Source organism: Petaurus breviceps, unplaced genomic scaffold (genome assembly GCF_028583685.1).
Source record: "Petaurus breviceps papuanus isolate PSGF00001 unplaced genomic scaffold, PetGlider_PUasm1.0 91133, whole genome shotgun sequence".
NCBI classification, from domain to species: domain Eukaryota; kingdom Metazoa; phylum Chordata; class Mammalia; order Diprotodontia; family Petauridae; genus Petaurus; species Petaurus breviceps.
Genome location: NW_027187419.1, coordinates 88,108,728 through 88,130,737, shown reverse-complemented (window position 1 = coordinate 88,130,737; position 22,010 = coordinate 88,108,728). Strand labels below are relative to the sequence as shown.

The 22,010-nt window shown below is 39.6% G+C and overlaps 1 protein-coding gene across 1 annotated transcript in view; it reads left to right on the top strand.

The window, feature by feature from the left end:
* Window positions 1–1,013: 1,013 nt before the first annotated feature.
* Window positions 1,014–22,010, top strand: part of DPP4 (dipeptidyl peptidase 4) — a 117,490-nt gene continuing 96,493 nt past the window's right edge. The window contains exons 1-2 of the mRNA XM_069079802.1: window positions 1,014–1,445; window positions 2,167–2,251. Of these exons, the coding sequence (XP_068935903.1) occupies window positions 1,440–1,445; window positions 2,167–2,251 (91 nt within the window). The 5' untranslated portion in view covers window positions 1,014–1,439. The remainder of the gene's footprint in view (window positions 1,446–2,166; window positions 2,252–22,010) is intronic.

Sequence of the window (22,010 nt, the reverse complement as noted above, 5' to 3'; positions counted from 1 at the left end):
CTTCCCACCTAGCTACCTCTTCATATGAGTATATAAAGACAGCATATAGGAAATGTTATGGAAATTGCCTTTCAGAGGTAGACGGACATAAGACTGATCTTATGCGCTGAGGATCAAGTGGTGTCAGTTAACATCTGAATACAGGTCTTATGAGATAAAAGATTGTGTGTGTGTGTGTGTGTGTTTGTACTGAGGGGTGGGGGTGGCAGGCAGAGTGGAAAGGGTTCAGCCCTGTGATTGTGCAGGTGCAGGGAATTCTTTCTTAAGACAGTTTCTACCACTGCCCATCCTCCTCTACAATTTATTTTCAACTCTTCAGCAGTTGTCTGGGACAGTGGGATGTGGCTTTAAGGTGGCACTGCTAGTATGTGAAAGAGGCTGGAGTCTTTCAGGGCAACCTTTCTTTATAATTTTTATTACAATATAAAGAAGTTGCAAGTTCCCTTTCCACACCTACCACAGATCTCCACCTTAACCGACTTCCCTTAGCCCTCCACTCATTTCAAGTAACCTTTATTAATTACCTACTATTTGCAAGGCTTTCTAGTTGACCCTTAGGATACAAAGTATTCCTCTTGTCCCTCGGGCAGGGTGGGGATAAAGCCCATAACACTGATAAGTAAAATAACTAGTATTTAGAGGATTACCTGGGGTAAGATCTTCAGAAAAAGCTTTCAATAGATGCTGGTCAAAGAGCTAATTCTCGAAGGACTGAAGGATTCCAAGTAGCCTAGGTAAGGAGGTTCTAGATTTAAGCTAGATTCTCAAGCTTTAAATTTATATAGTTCCTCGAACTCTCCAATGCTCCAGGCTGCCACCCCATGCTCTCTTTCTAAAGGTGCAGATAGCTTTACTCAGGTAGGGAGAGAGATCTCTTTCCCATTCACACACACAGGCTGCCGGACCATGCCCAAACTAAACCCCGACCCTAAATGACCTTACCAGGGCCAAGCACCACCTCCAGGCAGGGGGAGGGGCGGGCGAGGAGGGCTCTTACTCTGTATCTGCCCCCCTCCTCTCTCCTCCAGAGGCGCACACAGCTGGAACCCTCCCTGCAGAAGGTGCAGTTCGCGCCTCCCCACTCCAGCTCGCCTCAGTGCCCACAAACAGGGCTCCTCCGTCTGTCCCTGGGTGGAGTGAGGTTGGCGGGGAGGGAGATGAGGCCAGAGATGAGGGTGGGGTGGGGGCGACCCCACAGATCTCTCCTCCTCCGCCCCTGCGGCCGCCCAGCTGCTGGCTCCTTGTAGCCGCTGGGTGCCGGGACTGTTAGCCGGGGTCTCAGCCCTTCCTTACTAATGTTTAACCCAGGGCTGGAAACTTGGGAACGACCTGTGACACTGCACCCGGAGAAAGCGAAAAGCTGAGCTCCCGCTTCTCACCTTTTACTTTTGCTTTCTGCCTTGGCCCAGGGAAGACCAGCTTGAGGGGTGTTCCCGACAATGAAGGTCAGTAAGTAATGGTATCTTGCCTTTCTTCAGCTCTTAGGTTTTTGGGGTCACTGTCCTCCCTTTTCAGTGATACTCTGCGCGCCACGGGACACTGCGCACAGGTTCAAGTGAATTTACACAGCCCTCTTAGTCAGTTGAGGGAAGGTGCCTGAGCTCCTTTACACTCTTGGTTTCTGTCCCAGAGTACTTTTTTGGGTTGGGGGAGGAGGGCGCACAGGAAATAGGGTTTTATTAACAAGATAAAAAATGCACACAGTCTGTCATAGGTAATCGTAGATTTAGAGCTACAAGTTTGGTTTTCATTCAAGCACACACCAAAGAAACAGTTCTTGTGCTTTCAAGGATGTAAATAATCATCTTCCTAAGTCATAATCACATGCAAACTCTGGCACTGACATTCACAAAGGCCTGTCCCACTGGATTCTTGTTCAAATAGTGTGTAGAGAGGATAGGCAGCGGAACTGAGGAAGTCCAGAAGTCTGACGTTCCATAGCAGCTTTGACACTTGTGTCCTTGATCTCTTCTGGACCTCAGTTTCTGTTTCTGTAAAATGGCGGGAGTTAGATAAGTCTGAGTCCCCTTCCAGAGATCCTCAATACAAACCTCCCTACCGACTCCTTTCTCCCCTCAGGTTAACACATGCACCAGTTTACAAACCAATACAGAGCCATCAATCATGTGTCATTCTAATTTTCATCATCTTTTCCTGTTTTTGCAGACAGTATGGGGTCTCTTAGCGTTGCTGGGGGCAGTTGCCGTCATTGTGATCATAACTGTTCCATCGGTTTTGCTGACCAGAAAAAGTAAGTCTGAAACTTTGGTCTCTAAAGTGATAACATCATGGAACAAGAATGTTGCTTTTTCTCATCAAAATTAAGAAATCAGCAAGGCTTTTGGGGAACCGAACTAGCAGATACTTAAAAATCATTCTAAATCATTGTGCCTTTCACTGGGATATGACTGTTAACTTTTGTACGGTCTTGGTTGGCTGTAACATACTTAGCTTTTTAACATAAAACCTTATCTAGTGCCTTGTAACTGTCGGCTTTGTGGGCTGTCTTATCGACACTTTGTATCTCCACTATGGTTAGCTTTGGGCTCTGCTACCTGAAGGCACGTAATAAATCTTTGTTGTTGTTTGTGCGCCTGGGAGAGTAATCATTCAATGACTAAGTAACTTCTGTGAAAGTAAGGTCCTTGAGTGCTGAGTATTTTTCCTTGGTGTTTGTTTTCCCTATCTCTAACATCAGAGAGCTCTACATCCGAAGTGCTCTATACATGCTTGTTGGAATGGTATTAGCATGCTATACAAGGAAATATTCCAGTAAAGGAAACTGACTTTACAGATCCAAACAGAGCTAATCTGCACTTCCATGAAGTGGCAGAAATAAGTTCCCCTCCCCCTATAAGATTTAAGGAAAAAGGGAAATAATTTAGTTTATTTTAGGGATGCTGAAGTGTGGTTTTAAAAAAGGCAAAACAAAAACTTTTTTTTGGTTGGGAGCTGGAACAATTTTATCACATTGATGAGGTTTGGGCTCTGGGAGCCCCCTTGAGCTCTCCTTGAGTACTTGAGGTAGAGGCTCTGGGAACCTCCCTCCCTTGGAGACTCTTGATTAAATCGTCCCATTTGATGAGACAAGTCTGTTACTAGACTTCCCATCCCTGAACTGGCCTAGCCCACCATTGTTTGTGGTCTCCTGGTGACTTCCCCCCCTTAATCACTCATTGACCTCATCTGACTTCCCCTGAAGACCCTCCCCAAACTCCTCCTCTAGACCACCCCTAGATCCTCCCACAACCTTCGGTATATAAGACCCCATCTCAAGCCATAGAATGCCTTAAAATAGTGAGAGCGCCACAGAATTTTCTAGTAGAGACTTTTTCTGTGTCTAATGTGCCATTGAATTCTTCTAGCACAGACTTTCTCCGTGTCTAATGCAAGCTAACCCAGAGGGTTAGGGTTGCTCTGGAGACCCCAAAATACCTAATGAATTTGACTCGAGTCTTCTCACCCAAAGAAAAGTAAAATTTATTAAAAGTTCAATTGCATTAGACACAGAGTAAGTCTATGCTAGAAAATTCTATAGCACTCTCACTATTGCATGGGGCTCTCACAAACATGAAGACAGGATGGGGTCTTATATACAGAAGGTTGTGGGAGGAGTCTAGGGGTGGTCTAGAGGAAGAGTTTGGGGAGAGTCTTAAGGAGGAGTTAATGAGGTCAATGAGTGATTAAGGGTGGGAGGTAGCTGGAGCCTAAGTTAATGAGGTCAATTGAGTGATTAAAGGTGGGAAGCCACCTGGAGACCACAAACAATGGTGGGCTAGGCCAGTTCCAGGGTGGGAAGTCTAGTAACAGATTTGCCTCTTCAAATCTGATGATTTAATCAAGAGTCCAAGGGAGGTTCCCAGAACCTGTACCTCAAGGACTGAAGGAGAGCTCAAGGGGGCTCCCAGAGCCCATAACTAATTCATCAATGTCAGTAGGATGAATCAGTAGCATTATATAGGTATCTGCTCATGTAAAACTGCCTGTTTTCTTCTACTTGATCAACCATATTTTCCCACTAGTCCTGATCATTAACCAGGTACAAAGTAGACACCAAACAAACGGATGGATATTAACTAACAGCCAATTTCTGATTGGACTCTCTTTACCCAGGCTTTTCTTTAAATTCCTAAATTGTTTTAAAATTCAGAAGCCAGCATTGAATAAGATGCATCATTTGCTCAGAAAGAAGCATTACTTTGGAATTTTTTTTTTAGTTCAGACAGGTGATTTCATCTCTGTAGGGATCTCTGTCTCTGTCTCTCTCCCTTCCTCGCTCTCTCTTTCCCTCCCCCCTCATTATCATTATAAGACTATCTTTAGTCTTATAGATCCTTAAGTCTTTATAATCTTAGAGAGCTGTCTAAGATAGTAAGAGTTTAAGTGAGTTTGGGGAGGGGGCTGTCATTCCTTTAAGTGGATCATGTTTGGGTGTAGTTCATAGGGTACTGTGACTTAGGCAGGTCCCTAAAGTCATTTAACCTTCAGGTGCCTCAGACTACTCTGTAAGATTTACTTTCAAATTCTTGAGTGGTTGGTTCCTTCCATTCCTGGGATGGAGGGATTATCTATCACAGGTCATTTAGTCCAACACAGGTGGGGAGTGAGTTTTCACATGCAGTTTCCCCTAGCCACCATAGAATTTGAAATAGAGTATCTAAACAACTAGATGGCCTCAGTCCAAATTCCATAATCAAAGTTCAGTCATTTTCTGCAATTTAAATAAGTCTATTCAGGTAGTTTCTCACAGGTAATTACAGGCAAAAGAGGTCATAAATACCAATAAAGGCAAAATATCAGATAGGGTTAGCCCTAGTTACATTTATGGTACTTTTCCATTTTTGAGAAGCTACATCTGATTTATGCTTGTGTCAGGTCCTGAAATACATCAAAACCTTGAGTAGAAGAATAAAGTGTCTTTGAGATAATAGGAAAGCAAACCTGTCACCCTGGGAGATGTCCAATGGATTTCACTACCAAAGAGACCCATGAAAAAGTTTTTATCATTTTAGGAGGGGAGAGGAAGAGAAGCTGAGCCAGCTTGAGCTGGGGTCCCCTGAAAAGCAAAATCCCTGGATGGGGGCGACCTAGAGTGTGGATTCTGCTCAACCCAATCAAGAGTATAACCTTAGAATAGGAATACAAGGGCATTACTGAGATCTTGACTTTACAAGGATCATTTAAGGGAATGACAGTCCATATTGCATTTTGTATTAACAGAATCTGTCTTTATATTAACATTTATATGAACAATTTTCTGTCAGTTGTAAACTGTTTATATAGCAAAAACTGATATTTTTTTTTTTTGCAAAGTGAAGTTCTATATACTTCAATGAACAGTGTAAACACAATCCATTGTGGGAGAAAATGATAATTTTCGTTGTTCATTACTTAAAATTGATATACATTAAGCAGGTATATTAGTGTATTTTGAGTCTGAAGGGAATAGTCAGGAGGCCCTTTTAGTCTCAGTCCTATCTTTTGATTAAGGGAGAGGTAGGGGATGGAGGAGGGCAGAAGAGAAGGACTCAGGAATGTAGCATTTCCATTAGATCAGAAATACTGGACCTAGGCTTTGCTTTGAAGAAAAGTGTCAGCAGTTACTGAGACTGGAGAGTTATTTCCTGAGAAATTTCCTCTGCGTTTTCAATCCAGGTTTGAAGGAAATTACAAAGATACAGGACTGGGAAAAACAAAAATATTTTATAAACAATAAACAAAGCCCTGGATTATGTGAAAAGCTAAGCACAAAACAGCCAAGAAGAAACAATCAGAATGGCTTCTCCCTAGAGAGGTTTGTAAATGTGGAGGTCAAGTTTGCTCACTTGGAGTGCTGAGTTGGGCAGGACTGTGCAGGCACAGCTGGAATAGCATGAGAGAGACAGTGAATAAGAGAAACAGAGATGAGAAACTCACACTGGAAGCAAACTATAAACTTCAGTGACATAGTCTTAATGTTACTAACTTGGTTTTAGAATGAAAATTCCTTGAAGGCAGAAGTTGTGCATTATCTACACTATCTGCCACATTTATTTGAGAGTTCTTGATTAAAAATCTGTCTCAAATAGTTTTTGGAAGGTTAGCAGAAATGTAGCCCCTTGTGTGCCAACACTTTAGTGTCCTTAAAATTCAGTAATATGTATGAGAAGTGGATTCCTAATAAACTACAGTAGTTTTCTTGGGCACCAGTAACAGCAAAATGCCCCGTAGTCTGGTTTAATTCAACAAATTAATTTTTTTTAAGTTATTGAAGTCTTTTGTTTTTAAATAACCTTCATTTCCTAATATACTCATTTCTTCTCTTCTATCCAGTGAACCATCCTTTCCAACAAAGAATTAAAAAGAGTTAAAGAAAAATGTTAGTAAAACTAACCAGTACACTCACTGAAAGCTTTTACAGTGTTCCATACCCATAGTCTGCCTCCTGCAAAGAAGGGACTGATGGATTTCTTATTTTGGGGATAACCTTGGTCATTATAATTACTCAGCATTTGATCTTTCTTTCCCTTCCTCCCTCCCTCCCTCCCCCCCTCCCTCCTTCCCTCCCTTCCTTCCTTCCTTCCTTCCTTCCTTCCTTCCTTCCTTCCTTCCTTCCTTCCTTCCCTCCTTCCTTCCTTCCTTCCTTCCTCTCTTCCTCTCTTTTTCTTTCTCTCTCCCTTCCTTCGTCCCTTCTTTTTCTTTCTTTCCATTTTCACATGTGTGTAAAGCACTATGCTAGATCTTAAGAGTATAGGTCATTTATTTCTCCTTCCAAATATAATTTATCCTTGTTTTTGTTATTTTCTATTTACTTTCCAACAGATTAATTTTGTTATCAAGTAGTTGCCAATGAACATGTCCTGCTTCTTTAATTTTCTCTACTTTAGTGCTCAGTTTCCTTAAAAACTTACAGAATTTCTCCACTTGACCAGGGAAACTGGTTACCAAAGATCTGTCTAGCATTATTGAAAGAAAAGTTTATATGAAGAATAAGAACAAAGAAAAGCAAAAAAATGAAACCAAAAAGAAAAAATGATAGGACTTTTGAGGTTTATTTGAGAAAGTCCAGGGAGGAAGGCAATTAAAATTCTAAAACAGTGTTAAATGAGGTCTTTGTAATTTTCAGAGGGAGGTGTTTTCATTCTTTTTTTTTTTTTGTATTAAAAAAAAATAAAATAGCTGTAGTCCTCAGGTTAGTACAGTGTTGAGTACAGTGTTGGTGAAGTCAGGGTGAAGTCAGCTCTACCTGAGATTGCTTCACTTGGTTCCCTGGCCATGGATTGTGCCCTTTATACACATCAATTAGACATTTTGCACAAATGTATCCTGTCACCCTTAAAAGAGTTCAGGTGAAAAGTCTGTGGTTACTCAGTTTGAGAAAAAACAAAAAACTGCTAGAAAAGCAACTCTACAAACATCCTTCACTGGTGGTGTGTAACGGCTGAACTGAAGAAGGAAGAACCAGCAAAAATGAACTTTAATAGGTATGGAAACTATAGGTGGAAGTCACACAACTATGGTGACTGGGTGACTATATGTTCTCTGACTTCATCTGGGCCTTCATTGCTGCAAAAGCATTCCCTCCCCCATGAAAATGAATCTCTTCAATTAAACTCTCATAGCTTCCCTTCCCTCTCTGCTCACCTGCCTGGACCTCCTTCTTCTGCTAGTAGCTAGTATGTATAAAGCCCTTTAAGATTTGCAAAGCCTTTTTGTAAAAATACATTATCTCGTTTGAAAGTCACAACAATCTTGTCAGGTGGGTGCATTTATCCCCATTTTATAGATGTGGACACTGAGGCTGAGAGAGCTTAAGTGACTTGCGCAGAATCATGGTCTGGTAAGTGTATGTGGAAGGATTTGAACCCCACTGACTTCTAGACTCCCAAGTCCTGCAGTCATCATGCCATGTAGTTGCTTTCTCCCATTCTTTGTCATTCTCTTCAACTGAATTCTTCTTGCCTATTCCCCACTCTCTTTTTCTGTATTCTTTGATTATGAGGTGACCATTCTCCAGTGAAGCTTTTGATCACATGCTCTCTGGTCTTCTGTAGGACTTTGCAACTTGAATCATCCCCCTTTCTTTAACACGAAGCATTTAGACATGGCCAAGTTCCTTAGCTCCTTCTTAATTTTTTTTTTCACTACTATTATCCCCTCAAGCCTCTGACTCTGACCCTAACTCTAATCCTAACCCTAAAAGCTCTCTTCCGACTCCAACTCTAACCCTAATCTTAAATGCTACCTACCTCTCTCTCTATCTCCTTCCTTTTTCAGCAGAGAAATTGCTTATGAGTCAAAAGTGAAAGAAACTGGGATTTATATCTTTCATGGACAAAATTTATTCAGACATTGTAGGATAAATATTATTGAGTTCCTAGGGATCTGTTTTATTTTTCAGCAACTATAATACCCAAGGGGCAGTATACTGTAATAAGATTAGAGTTAAGAAGACATCTCTGATAGCATAATAATAGCTAACGTTTATATAGTGTGTTAAAGATTTCAGAATATTTCACACATATCATCTCATTTGATTTTATGTATTGACTGTGACCCTGGGCAAGTCAATTACCCTCTTGGTGACTAATCACAGAACAGGTATTGATTTGTATTAAAGAGGAATTTTCATCACCATACCTTTGATTTTATAATTTCAATCCAAAAACCAAATAAAATGTTAATATTTTTTGTCAATAAAGCATTTTTTTGTTTGATTTTTTAAAATTTGTTTACTTTTAGTTTACAGGATTCAATTCCACAATTCCTTGAGTTTCACGTTCAGTCTCCCTCCCTCCCCTCCCCCCTATGGCGGCATATAGTCAAGTATAGGATCTGTAAATGCTTTCACATTATATATTAGTCAGGATATAAAGACAGATTGTATCAGATGGAATGATAAATGGTAAGGAGGACATAAAACCAAACAAGAAAAGGAAAAAGATCAGGTATTTTGCTTCCATCTGGATATAAACTCAGTTCTTTCTAGTTCTTTCTCTGGATGCACACATTTCTCTCATCATGAGTCTTTTGGGGTTGACTTATACCACTGCATTGCTGAGAAAAGTCCAGTCTATCAAAGTTGGTCATCACACATACATTGTGTCTGTAATTATGTACAAATTTCTCCTTGTTCTACTCTTTTCACTCAGCATCAGTTCATATAAGCCTCTCCAGGTAAATATGAAGTCCATCTGCTCCTCATTTCTTATAGCACAATAGTATTCCATAACATGCATATACCACAACTTGTTCAGCCATTCCCCAATTGATAGGCACCCCCTTAATTTCCAATTCTTTGCTACCACAGAAAGAGCTGCTATAAATATTTTTGTACATATGGGTCTTTTCCCCACTTCTATGATCTCTTTGGGATACAACCCTAGGAGTGGTATTGCTGGGTCAAAGGGTATGAAATTATTTATAGCCCTTTGGGCATAATTCCATATTGTTCTCCAGAAAGGCTGGATCAGAGTTCACAACTCCACCAGTAATGCATTAGTGTTCCAATTTGCCCACATCCTCTCTAGCATTTGTCATTTTCCTGTTTTGTCATCTTAGCCAATCTGACTGGTGAGATGTGGTACCTCAGAGTTGTTTTGATGTGCATTTCTCTAATCAATAGTGATTTAGAGCATTTCTTCATGTGCTTATAGATATCTTTAATTTCTTTCTCTGAAAATTGCTTGTTCATATCCTTTGACCATTTATCAATTGGGGAATGACTTGTATTCTTATAAATTTGACTCAATTCTCTATATTTTAGAAATGTCCTTTTTCAGAGACATAGGTTGTAAAGATTCTTTCCCAATTTCCCACCTCCCTCTTAATCTTGGTTACATTGGCTTTGTTTGTACAGAAGCTTTTCAATTTCATGTAGTCAAAATTATCCATTTTACATTTTATAATGTTCAATCAATCAAGTATTTTAAAATACCTATGGTATGCAGATTGCAGTTCTAGGAATTAGGGGAAGTACAAAGTATAGCTAAGTATAGTTCCTCCTCTCAAGGAATTTAAATTTCAGCAGGAAAAGTAAGACAGCAACTTAGATAGCTTTAATGAGCAATGGTCTCTGAATGGTCTCAAGTTACCTCTGAAAACTCTGGAATTGTGTGTCATGGGAGGTACTGGCATGGCATACCTGCTTCAAGAAAGTGCTATGCTTCATGAGCAAAGGAGATATATAGTAACTAAAAAGAAACGTAAGATGTGCACATTTAGAGAAGATCTCCTTCCCAAATGTTCATATGGACTATTTGTGCCTGACCGGTGGTAGAGCTTTTTGAGCTGACATTGGTCTGATCAAGCACAGTTGATCACATTATATCACAGACACATTATACCTCAGCTCCGACAGAGTGATGTCATTTTGGTCCTCTGAGAACAAAGGACAAGAACCAACCTATAAGCAATGGTATATGATACTTATAAATGCATCAGAGTAGAAGTAGAAATTGTTCAATGAGGTCTGAGGAAGGTAGAATTTTGTTTCCAATTCCAGGAGCAGCTAGATTCCTGAAAAGAGGTGGCACACAAATTGAGTACAAGAGACAAAGACAGGGAAAGAGCATTGTAGGCATAGAGAATGATCTGAGCAAAGGGGCAAAGGGACATATGGGTGAGATGTGCATTTAGAGAGGAGATGTTATCTAGGATTGGCTGGAGTGTAGACTAGAGGGCTTGGAGACTAGCAGTTTGAGATGAGACCAGAAAGAGAGGGTAGTGCTAGGTTGTGAAATAGAAGGAAGGCATAGAGATTTTAATCTTTAATATTGATGTTATTGAGGGTAATTTTTTATTTTAGAGCAGAAGAATAAGACAACCAGATCTGTGTGTAAGAAAAATTATTCTAGCTGTAGTATGAAGGATGGATTGGAGAGGAGGAAGAATGGAAGTGGTAAGACCAGTAAGGAGTTTACTGAAAAAATCTTAAGTGAGTGGTATTGAGGACCAAACTAGGAGGGTGCCATTGGTAATAGGATCATAGATTTAAGTTCAGAGAGATCTTGGAAGTCATTTAATTCAAATCCTTCATTTTTATAGAGGAAGTCACTGAAGCTTAGAGAGGTTATTAGGTCATACAGGAAATTAAATGGAAACCCTAGCAGTTGAACCAAGGTCCTTTGGTTCAAACTTAGCACTTTTTCTGCTTGTTGGACTTGGCGAAACTTAGTAACTGATGGGTTGTGAGAAGTGAAAAAAAGATCATTGATTTAAAACTCCAAAGGATCTCCCAGATCCTGATCTAGTTCAAACCTCTCCCTCCCCCCTCTTTTTTTCTGTGTAACTGATGAGGAAATGGACCTATAGAGGTTAGGTGACTTACCCAAGGTCATACAGGTAGTAGTAAATAAAACAGGGCTTTGACTTCAGGTCCTATGTTTTCATAGAATCTATCATAAGATCACAAATTTAGCTATTAAAAGGGACCTTAGAGGCCACTGCATCCAATTTCTTCATTTTACAGATGAGGAAACTGAGTCACAGAATAGTTAAATGACCTAGCATACACAATTAGAAAGTGTAGAAGGAAGGATTTTAACCCAGGACTTACTGGTTCAGTGCCCTATCCACTACTCCACGTAGCCTAGTCAGGGCCCTTTCCACTATACCATGCTGCCTCTTCTGCATTAATAATCTGTTAGTGATCCCATGTAGTCTTTTCTTGGCAGAGATTCTGGATGGTTTGCCATTTCCTTCTCCAGCTCATTTTACAGGATGGGGAACTGAGGCAAACAAGCAGGCTTAAGTGACTTGACTAGAATAAAGCTAGTTAGTAGATGCTGAGCCAGATTTGAAGAGTCTTTCTGACTCCAGGCACAGCCCTCTTTCTACCTAGCTGTTCAGTTTAACACTTAGTGTTCAGGAAAAGATTGCTGACTGACTAATGTTGACTTGCTTTTGCTTTTTCACTGGATTTTTTTCCCCCTATGGAACTGTTATGTAGTTGCCCACACAGCTCAAAACAAAGCAGTATCATGACTCGATTTGATTGAGAATTTACTTTTAGAAATGCCGTGATAGTAGATTCTTTGAGTTAATTGTTAATTATTACTGTAATGCCTTAATGTTAATATGTTTATATATCTGTAAATGAATGTTTTGTAGAATGTTTTGACCTTTGGGCTTTACAAGTTCATTATGACACAGGCATAAAACTTCATAAGAGTAAAGTCTAGCCTGTACCTAGAACCACTGAGTTAGCAGCTTCCCTAGGTACAAAATTAAAATTACATGAAAACCAGCTTCTTTGGTTTTAAAATATAAGCCATATTGCTTGCCTAGGAAGTTAATTATTTTGGCAGTACATGATTCTTTATCAAACAGTTCACTGGCTTCCTATATGAAAAAAAAATAGAATTTGAAGATCTGAGGTTGAGTCCTTAGCTATGTTAAACTGTGTGGCCTTGGCCGGGTCACTTGACTTGATCCTTTTAGCTGTAGAATTGTGTATGTGGTAAGAGTTAGGCTATTTAGCACACAGGATTGTTTTGAGAATCAAATGAGAAAATGCATATAAAGTAACCCTTTCTAAGCCTTAAATCCTAACCAAATATAAGCTATTAACAATTAAGTAAGTTTTTGTATCTCTACCCCTCTTGAAGTTTAAATTAGATAGTTAAGATATGACATATGAATTCACTTAAAACAAAACTAGATAATAGGATCTTAGAACTAGAATGGGGATCTTAATCCCTTATGTTTGAAGCCTGTGGATGTCTCAGAATAATGGTGTTTTTTTTTAATGTAAATAATATTTTTTCTGATTACATGCAAAGATAGTTTTCAACATTCATTTCTTATAAGATTTTTGAGTACAAAATTTTTCTCTGTCCCTCCCTTCCCCCCAAGACAGCAAACAATCTGATACAGGGTATTCATTAAACACATTTCCACATTAGTCATATTGTGAAAGAAGAAAAGAGAACAAAATGAAAAACCATGAAAAACAACAAAGAAAGTGAAAATAGTATGCTTCAGACTTTTATCAGTTTGTTGTCTGGTTGTGAATAGCATTTTCCGTTAAGAGTCTTGGAATTGTCTTGTATCATTGTATTGCTGAGAAGAGCTAAGTTGATCATTGCACAGTGTTGCTGTTTCTGAGTATAATGTTTTCCTGGTTCTGCACACTTTACTCAGCCTTGGTTCATGTAAATCTTTCCAGGTTTTTCTGAAATCCACCAGCTCATCATTTCTTATAGCATCCCCAGAGAATAATGTTTTTAAGTACGTAAAATATGTAGGATTACAAAGAAAACCAATTATATTAAAATAAAGATGAGGTGAGTTTTTTTTTTAACATTTAACATTTAAGTTCTTAGACACTCTGAAGTCTATCCATGGATTCCAGGTTGAGATATACCCTGATTTAGAGCTTAAAGGGACATGAAAGGCCATCTGGTTCAGTTCCCTTCATAGTATCTAGATGGCTCAGAAGAGAGTGCAGGGCCTGGACTCCGGAAAACATAGGCTCAAATTTAACTTGGATACTTAGTAGCTTTGTGACTATGGGCACTTCACCTCTGTCTGTCTCAGTCTCCCCAAGTGTAAAACGGGAATAATAGTCCCAGGATTGTTGTGAGGATTAAATGAGATAATATAATGCACTTAGCACAGTGCCCATCACAAAACAGGCATTTAATGCTTGCTTCTTTCCTACCTCATTTTATAGATGAGGAAACTGAGGCCCTCAGACAATAAGCAGTTAGATTTTGAACCCTGGTTTTCTGACTTCAAAGACAGTGTCCTTTCCATTGCACCGGAGAGTTCTAAAGTTTCTGACTAGGGAAATCTGAAAAAGTTACATGGATAGGTTGACATTTGAACTAGCCCTTTTGGGATACAGGCCTAGTAGTGGTATTGCTGGATCTAAGGGTATGCACACTTTTATAGCCCTTGGGGACATAGTTCCAAATTGTTCTTAATGAATGATTGGATTGGTTCACAACTCCACCAGCAAATGCATTAGTGTTCCAATTCTCCCATATCTTCTCTGACATTTATCACTTCCTTGTTTTGTTGTGTTAACTAGTTTGATAAGCACCACCATCTTTCTAATCCTGAGGCTATGAGATATAGAAGAAAGAGCATTTGACCAGGAGTCAGGAGATCTGTGTTCAAATTCTGACTTTACAACCTTACTAGCTGTGTGACCTTGGACAAATCACTCCTCTTAGCCTGTTTCTTCATCTGTAAAATGGGGGTGGTAATGCTAGTTTCCTCATACATTTATCATGTATAAATGTCAGCTGCTATTATTGTCATCTGAGAACTTCCCAGTGATTTGTTCAAGATAATATAGTTATGAACATATAAGATGAGTCACAGAGAAGGTAAGTGATTTGACCACTGTTATATAGCCAGGTAGGTCAGGTAGGATGGATAGAGTGCTGGGCCTTATGTCAGAAGAGTCATCTTCTTGAGTTCAAATCTGGCCTCAGACACTTAATTATCTGTGAGACCCTGGGCAGGTCATTTAACCCTGTTTGCCTCAATTCCTCATCTATAAAATGAGCTGGAGAAGGAAGTGACAAACCACTCCAGTATCTTTACAGAGAAAATCCCAAATGGGGTCACAAAAAGTAGGACACGACTGAACAACAATATATATGCACATAGCTAGTTAGTGTCAGATCTGGGAAAGCCCAGGTGGTCTGATTTGGCCAGATCATAGGGGAGTAGTAGTGTAAGGTAAGTCTGGAAAGTAGATAGTAGTTTGAGATAGAAGAAATTTGAATGCCATACCAAGTTTGATTAGGCAGGCAGAGTAGTTCCATATACCGTTTTGAACAGGAGTAAAAAGTGATCACAACTTGAAAATTCTTCTGGCAGCAATGAGAAGGAATGGTGAGAAACCTGATAGAGTGAAATAAATTGTTGGGCTACTAGGACATTTCTAGTGAGAAGTAAGAAGGGCCAGAACTAGCATGCTATGAGTATAAGGAAGTAAATGAGTAAAAAGGAAGAAATGAAGGGAGTGATAGAAAGGGCAGGACTTGGTGGCAGGATATGACAGAGGGAAGAGAAGTAAGAAGCAAAGTTTCAGGCCTGTGTGAATGCTAGCACCACCAAGAGAAACAAGGAAGTCTGGAGGAGGAAGAGGTTTTGTGGTGAAGATTTTGGGACATGTTGAGTGTGAGGTGTTTGGAAGACGCCCAGTTGGAGGTGTCTTATGGGCAGAAAGAAATGGTGGTTTAGAGCTCAGAAATTGAGTTGGGGCAGGGACACCTATGGGAAGAAGTGATAGTTGGAGTTATAGGATCCAGTAAAATCACCAAGGAAAGAGAGTATAGAGGGAGATTAGAAATGACTCGAGGGGCGGCCAGGTAGCACATCGAGTAAGAGCACCGGCTTCAGTGTCTGGATGACCTGGGTTCAAATCTGGGCTCAGATACTTAGCACCACACCCAGAAATAACTGGCCATGTAACCTTGAACAAGTTACTTAACCCCGATTGCTTTAAAAAAAAAAATAACTCGAGAGAAGAACCTTAAAGAGTGCCCCTGTTGCAAGGAGGAGGAGGAGTCAATGAAGAAGACACTGAACAAGTGATCAGAGAGGAGGACCAGGTTGACTGTGAAATGTGTGTCCAGAGGTCTAGGAAAGAGATTGACAAAAGGAAGTTTTCAGTGGTTTGCCTTTGAGAGAAGATTTTGAGAACTAAAGCCAGATTTCAAAAGAAAGGAGAATGAGTGGGGTAGTGGAGATGCTAAAAGGAGTGAGAGCAGACTGTTTATTCTAGAAGATTTGTAATAAGTAGGAGTGAAGAGGTGGGACCATAGGATCAGTTAATCAATTTGTAAATATTTCTATGCAAGGTATTATGCTAAAGCCCTCTGGATGCAAAAGAGTCAAAAGATAATTCCCACAACCAAGGAGTTTACAATCTGATGGATGATGGGTTGAGAGCTGGAATAGGGACCTCAGAAGTCTTCTCAGTCAACATTTTCATTGTATAGATGAGGAAAATGAGGGGCTGAGTGATTTGTCCAACTTCATCAGAGGCAGGATTTAAACCCAAGTCCTCTTTCTGTAGCACAAGCTTACTTTCCCCTCGATGAAGAAGTAATTGGATTGGGGGAGACTCGAGCATATTACCCTAATTGGCCCCTTCATCAGTTCCAGGATGTTAGTGAGTTATGTGTGGTATGAGAATGTGATGTAATATTAATGTGCCATAAGAAATGGAGACAGGGAAAGACTTTTGAACTTTTCTTCAACCAATACCATTTATTAATCCTTTGTCTGGGGGTGGGGGGTTGGGAAGGATGTGGTGGTAGGTTAGAGAGAGGTGATAGAGCTTGGGTAGCCAGAGGAAGGAAGTATCACTGAAGCAACTTTTTTTTTTTTTAATGCACAGAAGAGAATAAAAAAAAGGCCAAAAGTAGGACAGCTTTGAAAGTTGTTGATATTGTTTGGTTACTCTGGTCATGTCTGACTCTTTGTGACCCTTTTGGGGATTTTTTTGCCAAAACTTTTTTTTATCATTTTACTGGAGTGGTTTGTCATTTTCTTCTCCAGCTCATTTTATGGACGAGGAAAACAGATAAAGAGCGTTAAGAGACTTACCTAGGATCATCCAGCTAGTCAGTGTCTGAGGGCAGATTTGCACTCAGGAAGTTGGTTCTCCCTGGATGTGGGAGGGGCACTCAATTCACTGAGTCACCTAGCTGGTATACAAGTATGTATGTATATGAGTCTTATATAGTTAGTTAGTTATCAGATCTCGTAAAGCCTGATTGTCTGATTTGGCTAAATTATTGGAAAAGTAGCATAAGATATGTCTGGAAAGTAGGTAGTAGCTAGAGTGGGGGAAAAAAATATATATATATATAATGTGCATATATATGTATATTAATGTATGTATGAAGTGGTATACTGTTAGAGGATCTGTGAATGAACATAACTTTTCTGGAAAGCAATTTGGAATTATATACAAGTTAATAATCAGTGCAGACTCTTTGACCTAACTGTACCACTGCTAAGACTGTATCCAAAAGGGGTCAAAGAAATAGGAAAAGGTCCTATAATGTACAAAAACATTAATAACAGCTTTTTTTGCGGTGGCTGAAAATTTGCAAACTCAAGGGATGCCCATCAATAGAAGGAATAACTGAGTTATGTGTGGTATGAGAATGTGATGTAATATTAATGTGCCATAAGAAATGGAGACAGGGAAAGACTTTTGAACTGATAGAACTAGAATATTTTATATTTTGTTTTTTTTGGAGAGGGGAAGGTAGGGCAATTGGGGTTAAGTGACTTGCCCAAGGTCACACTGCTAGTTTTGTGTTAAGTGTCTGAGGCTGGATTTGAACTTGGGTCCTCCTGACTCCAGGGCCATTGCTCTATTCACTGCACCACCTAGCCACTCTGAATATTTTACATTTCAATATCAATATTGTAGAAAATAATTTTTATCAAGTGGAAAATGAATAATCAGAACAAAAACAATGTATGTAATGAAAAAAACACTTCAATACAAACTTTGAAAGGTGTAATAAGTGTGATGAACACAAGCACCATTCATGATTACAGAAACCCAGTGATGAGACATACTATCCACCTTCTGACAGAGATGTGAGAGAGTCAGGGCACAGAATGTGAGATAAAGACATTTTTGTTTATAGCTGTTGAGGGAATGTTTTGCTTGGCTTGGCATATTTGTTACAAGGACTTTGTTTTCCTTTTCACTCTCTTTTTTTTTTAATGAGATGGGAGGTGGGAGGAAGAGAAAATAGATTTTTGTTAATTAAAAAAAACAGTTAAAAATAGAGAGATGGAGGGGTACTCCAGATGTGGAATATTGCAAGCACTTTCTAATGAGATTACTCTCTTGTTTTAGTTAATTGCTTTACTTTATTACAAGAGATTTCTTGTGGTAAAAATTACACATCAATATAACTTAAAAAAAAAGAAAAAGTAGCTGTACATATAAAGATCCACAGTTTCAATATAGTTTTATGTATATGAAAATGTGCCCTCACAAAACTAAACCACATTTCAATATTGCATAATCCCCTGTTTTCATTTTCTATTATAGTATTTTTTCACTTGTTAATTTGATGTTTTGTGTTCTTATGTTATCTCATGTTTCTGTGGACTTAACTGAACAACAATCAAGATTCTGATGGTGGAGATAAGGCAGGAGTACTTCACAGGCCTCTGCAGTAGTGCCAAGATGTAAAATGATGTGTGAAGAAATAGGAGAGAATCTTTTTTATGAAGGAGACTTTAAATGTCAGAAGAGTAAGAACTGAGTTGTGGATCTTCTCTTAGGCTGTCAGACATCAAGCTCTTATTTATGGGAGTAAGGAGGCCTGGGATATTTAGCATTTAAAGCTATTTCATATGTGAGTTGGATTGCTGTAATATACATCTGTTAGACTATAAGTTTTTAGAAGCTTAGATTTTGAGGTAGAAGGGTTTTTTTTTTTAAGCAATTGGGGTTAAGTAACTTGCTCAAGGTTACATGGCCAGTTATTTCTGGGTGTGGTGCTAAGTATCAGACCCCGGATTTGATCCCAGGTCATCCTGACTCTGGGGCCAGTGCTCTTACTCACTGTGCCACCTGGCCACCCCTAGTAGAAGAGGTTTTAAAAATCTTTTAGGCCAGTCTCATTTTAAAGATGAGGACACCAAGGATCAGAAAGACAAAGTGACTTCCCCATCGTTGCAGAGGTGAGTGAGGTATTCAGACCCAGGGCCTTAGATTCCAAGGCTAGCATTCTCTTCTTTTCATTGAATCATGCTGCAGTGACAACCAACACATTTGTATAGCTACAAATATAAAACTTAAGTATTACCATTTACATTTTTTCCCTATTAGAATTAGGAACTCTTGTTTGTGTAATAGTCAGGCATCTCTTAAATTTGACATAATTCAGTACCTTGATATGTTTTTTATCTGACACTGGATTAAGTGGAAGTTTAATTTTGGCGAAATGCAGTTGCAAAAGGATTGAATTAGAGGATCAAAACATCCTAAATGTGGAAGTGGCCAGGATGTGGAGGACCTTGAATATTCCATTAAAAGAATCAGAAATTTTATTTTCTGGGTAATGAGGAGCTATTGAAGGTTTATGTGCAATGGACTGAGGACACAAAAGTGATATTTAATACTAATTTTGTGTTAGTTGGTGAAATGGATTAGCTGTGGGGGAAGGGGAGAACTGGGTGAAGAGACCAGTGGGAAAATGCTTATTAAAATGGTTATTAGTAGAGAGGAAAAAGAAGAGACAGATAAAAAAAACATTTTTTTTGTATTTTTCTTTTTGGAGAGGGGAAGGGGTGCACAGGGCAATTGGGATTAAGTGACTTGCCGAAGGTCACAGGGCTAGTAAAGTGTTAAGTGTCTGAGGCTGGATTTGAATTTAGGTCCTCCTGACTTCAGGGCTGGTGCTCTATTCACTGTGCCACCTAGCTGCCCCTAAAAGAAACATTTTTAAGGCGTGTTTGATAGAGTTAGTAAATAATTAGATATAGGTTAGTAATGTCAACTGGACAGAACCAGTCTCCAACCTCTGGGTGGCCAGAGCCAAGCAGAGCAGGCTAGAGACAGGAGAGTCAGGAGTTAAATAGAAGTTTAATTTTAAAGTGAGGGAAACTGCTTGCAAGAAAGGATATGTGCCAGAGCTCTGCCTCTAATGGGGGGACTTGCTTTAGTGTAGTCAGATCTCAATACTTATACCAGGGGCTGGCTGGGCAGTGATCTACAGCCCTGACAAGGAGTAATGACAGCAATGTGACAAGCATGGCTTCATGACCAGAACATGGATATAGCAGGTGCCTGTCTGAGCTCAGAAAACCAGCAGGTGCTGGTCAGAGCAGTACAATAATTATGTGAAACAGTTCTGGGATTTTGCTGTGGCTGAGCTCATTCGAAGGATGAACCCAAATGATTTTTGTTATGCCAAGCTCAGGGCACAATTTGCTTTTGCTCGGCCTTAGCTCTGCAAAACAGGGTGTCTCCTAATATCTTGACAGAAACTAACTGGATATAGTTAGCAACTAATTGGATGTAGGATATTGGATAAAGCAGAAGGAAGAGTCCAGATAATTCCCAATGGGAATTTGGTGTGATCTGGTAATGTTACATTTAAGCTTTTTTAAAAACTGTTTTTTAAAAACTCTCACATGAAGTTTTGAACATTAAAATTGTCCTTTTTTTTTGCCTTTTGGAGGGCAGTTGGGGTTAAGTAACTTGCCCAAGGTTACAGGGCTAGTTTTTTTTGTGTGTGTGTGTTAAATTTCTGAGGCCAGAACTTAACTGGGGTCCTCCTGACTCTGGGGCCGGCGCTTTTACTCACTGCGCCACCTAGCCACCCCCTAAAATTGTCCATTTTTAATAAATATTTCAGTCATTAGTCAAAAAGGCGAGGGGGGTGGGTGGGCAACTAGGTGGTGCACTGGCCCTGGAGTCGAGTACCTGAGTTCGAATCTGGCCTCAGACACTTGCCTGTTACAAGCTGTGTGACCTGGGCAAGTCACTTAACCCTGAATGCTTTGGGGGGATCAGTGGGGGGAGGGAAGTTACAAGGGGCACTGGCCACTATTTCTTAATCCAAATGATGTAAATGAGTCTATACTTGTATGTTGGCTCTTCTTATTAACGGGTAAGTACATTATGTACAGGAAAATAGCAAACCACTTCAGTATATCTTTGCCAAGAAAACCCCAAATGGGGTCACAAAGTCAGACACGACTGAAAAACAACTGAACAACATTTTACTGGGAACAATGAATCACTGGCCTTGGAGACAAACAGGGCTTTGCCCTAGGAATCTTGTAGAGGGATACCCCACTGGGATTGCCCTATTTGGCAGTATTATGCCTTCCAAGCCTCACCTCAGGCTTATTTGTCATTCTTTTCTCTGACTTCCAGTTTACTTTAGTTGCTGCCTTGAACAATGAAGGTAACTTAATCTGATCAGCTCTTAATATTGTGTTAATGAGAAGATGATTGCTTTAGGTATTATTCTAGGTTACTCATTCATTATAGCATGATGAAGCCTTCTGGAAACACTTCCTAATTATTATTTGGACTTTCACTGTACTTTATAATATGTATTTAGTGAGATAATAAAAATATATAAAAGAGAAAAGATGAAGGTTAGTGTAATATCTTTCCAAGGTGGGGAGGGATATGCCCTCTCCTTTTTTTTTTTTTTTTAAAGCAATCGGGGTTAAGTAGCTTGCTCAAGGTTACACTGACAGTTATTTCTGGGTGTGGTGCTGAGTATCTGAGTTCAGATTTGATCCCCAGGTCATCCTGACACTGGAGCTGGTGCTCTTACTCGCTGAGCCACCTGGCCGCCCCTAAGATATGCCCTCTCCTTGATGTAATGTAGCTCTTCAAAAAATGAGACAAGAATATTAACACTCTATAGCTCTTCTCCCTTAAAAGTTGCTACCACCTCACCCACACTTGCTTTCTTATATGGGATGGCTCTCTGAGAGGGGAAGGGGGCAAGGGTACAGGAGGAAATTTAGTAAAAACAAAAGGTAACAGAATTTTCTTTATTAAAAAAGAAGTTTGCCAGCCCCTAAACCAAGGTTTTGAGGATCTATTGAGTGAATGACTGGTGAATTTGGTTTTAGACACTGTAAGTTTAGATAATGTTGGGGCATCCAGAAATAGTCTATTTATAGAGAAACTTGGAGATTAGGTTAGAGGACAGGGCCAAAGAGAAGACAGGATAGTGAAGCAATGGAAAATGCTAGTGTAAATGGTCAAGTTAGAAGTTCTAAGAAAAAGATGGGAAAAAAATGAAGGGAAGAATCTCCATCCTTTTTCTTTTGTGTTTAGTTGTTTTCAGTCATGTCTGACACTTTGTGACCCCATTTGGGGTTTTCTTGGCAAAGATACTGGAGTAGTTTGCCATTTCCTTCTCCAACTCATTTTACAGATAAGGAAACTAAGATAAACAGCAGGGTAAAGTGACTTGACCAGATTTACATAGCTCCTAAGTGTCTGAGGACATATCTGAATTCAGTAAGATGAGCTCTATCCACTGTGCCACCTAGTT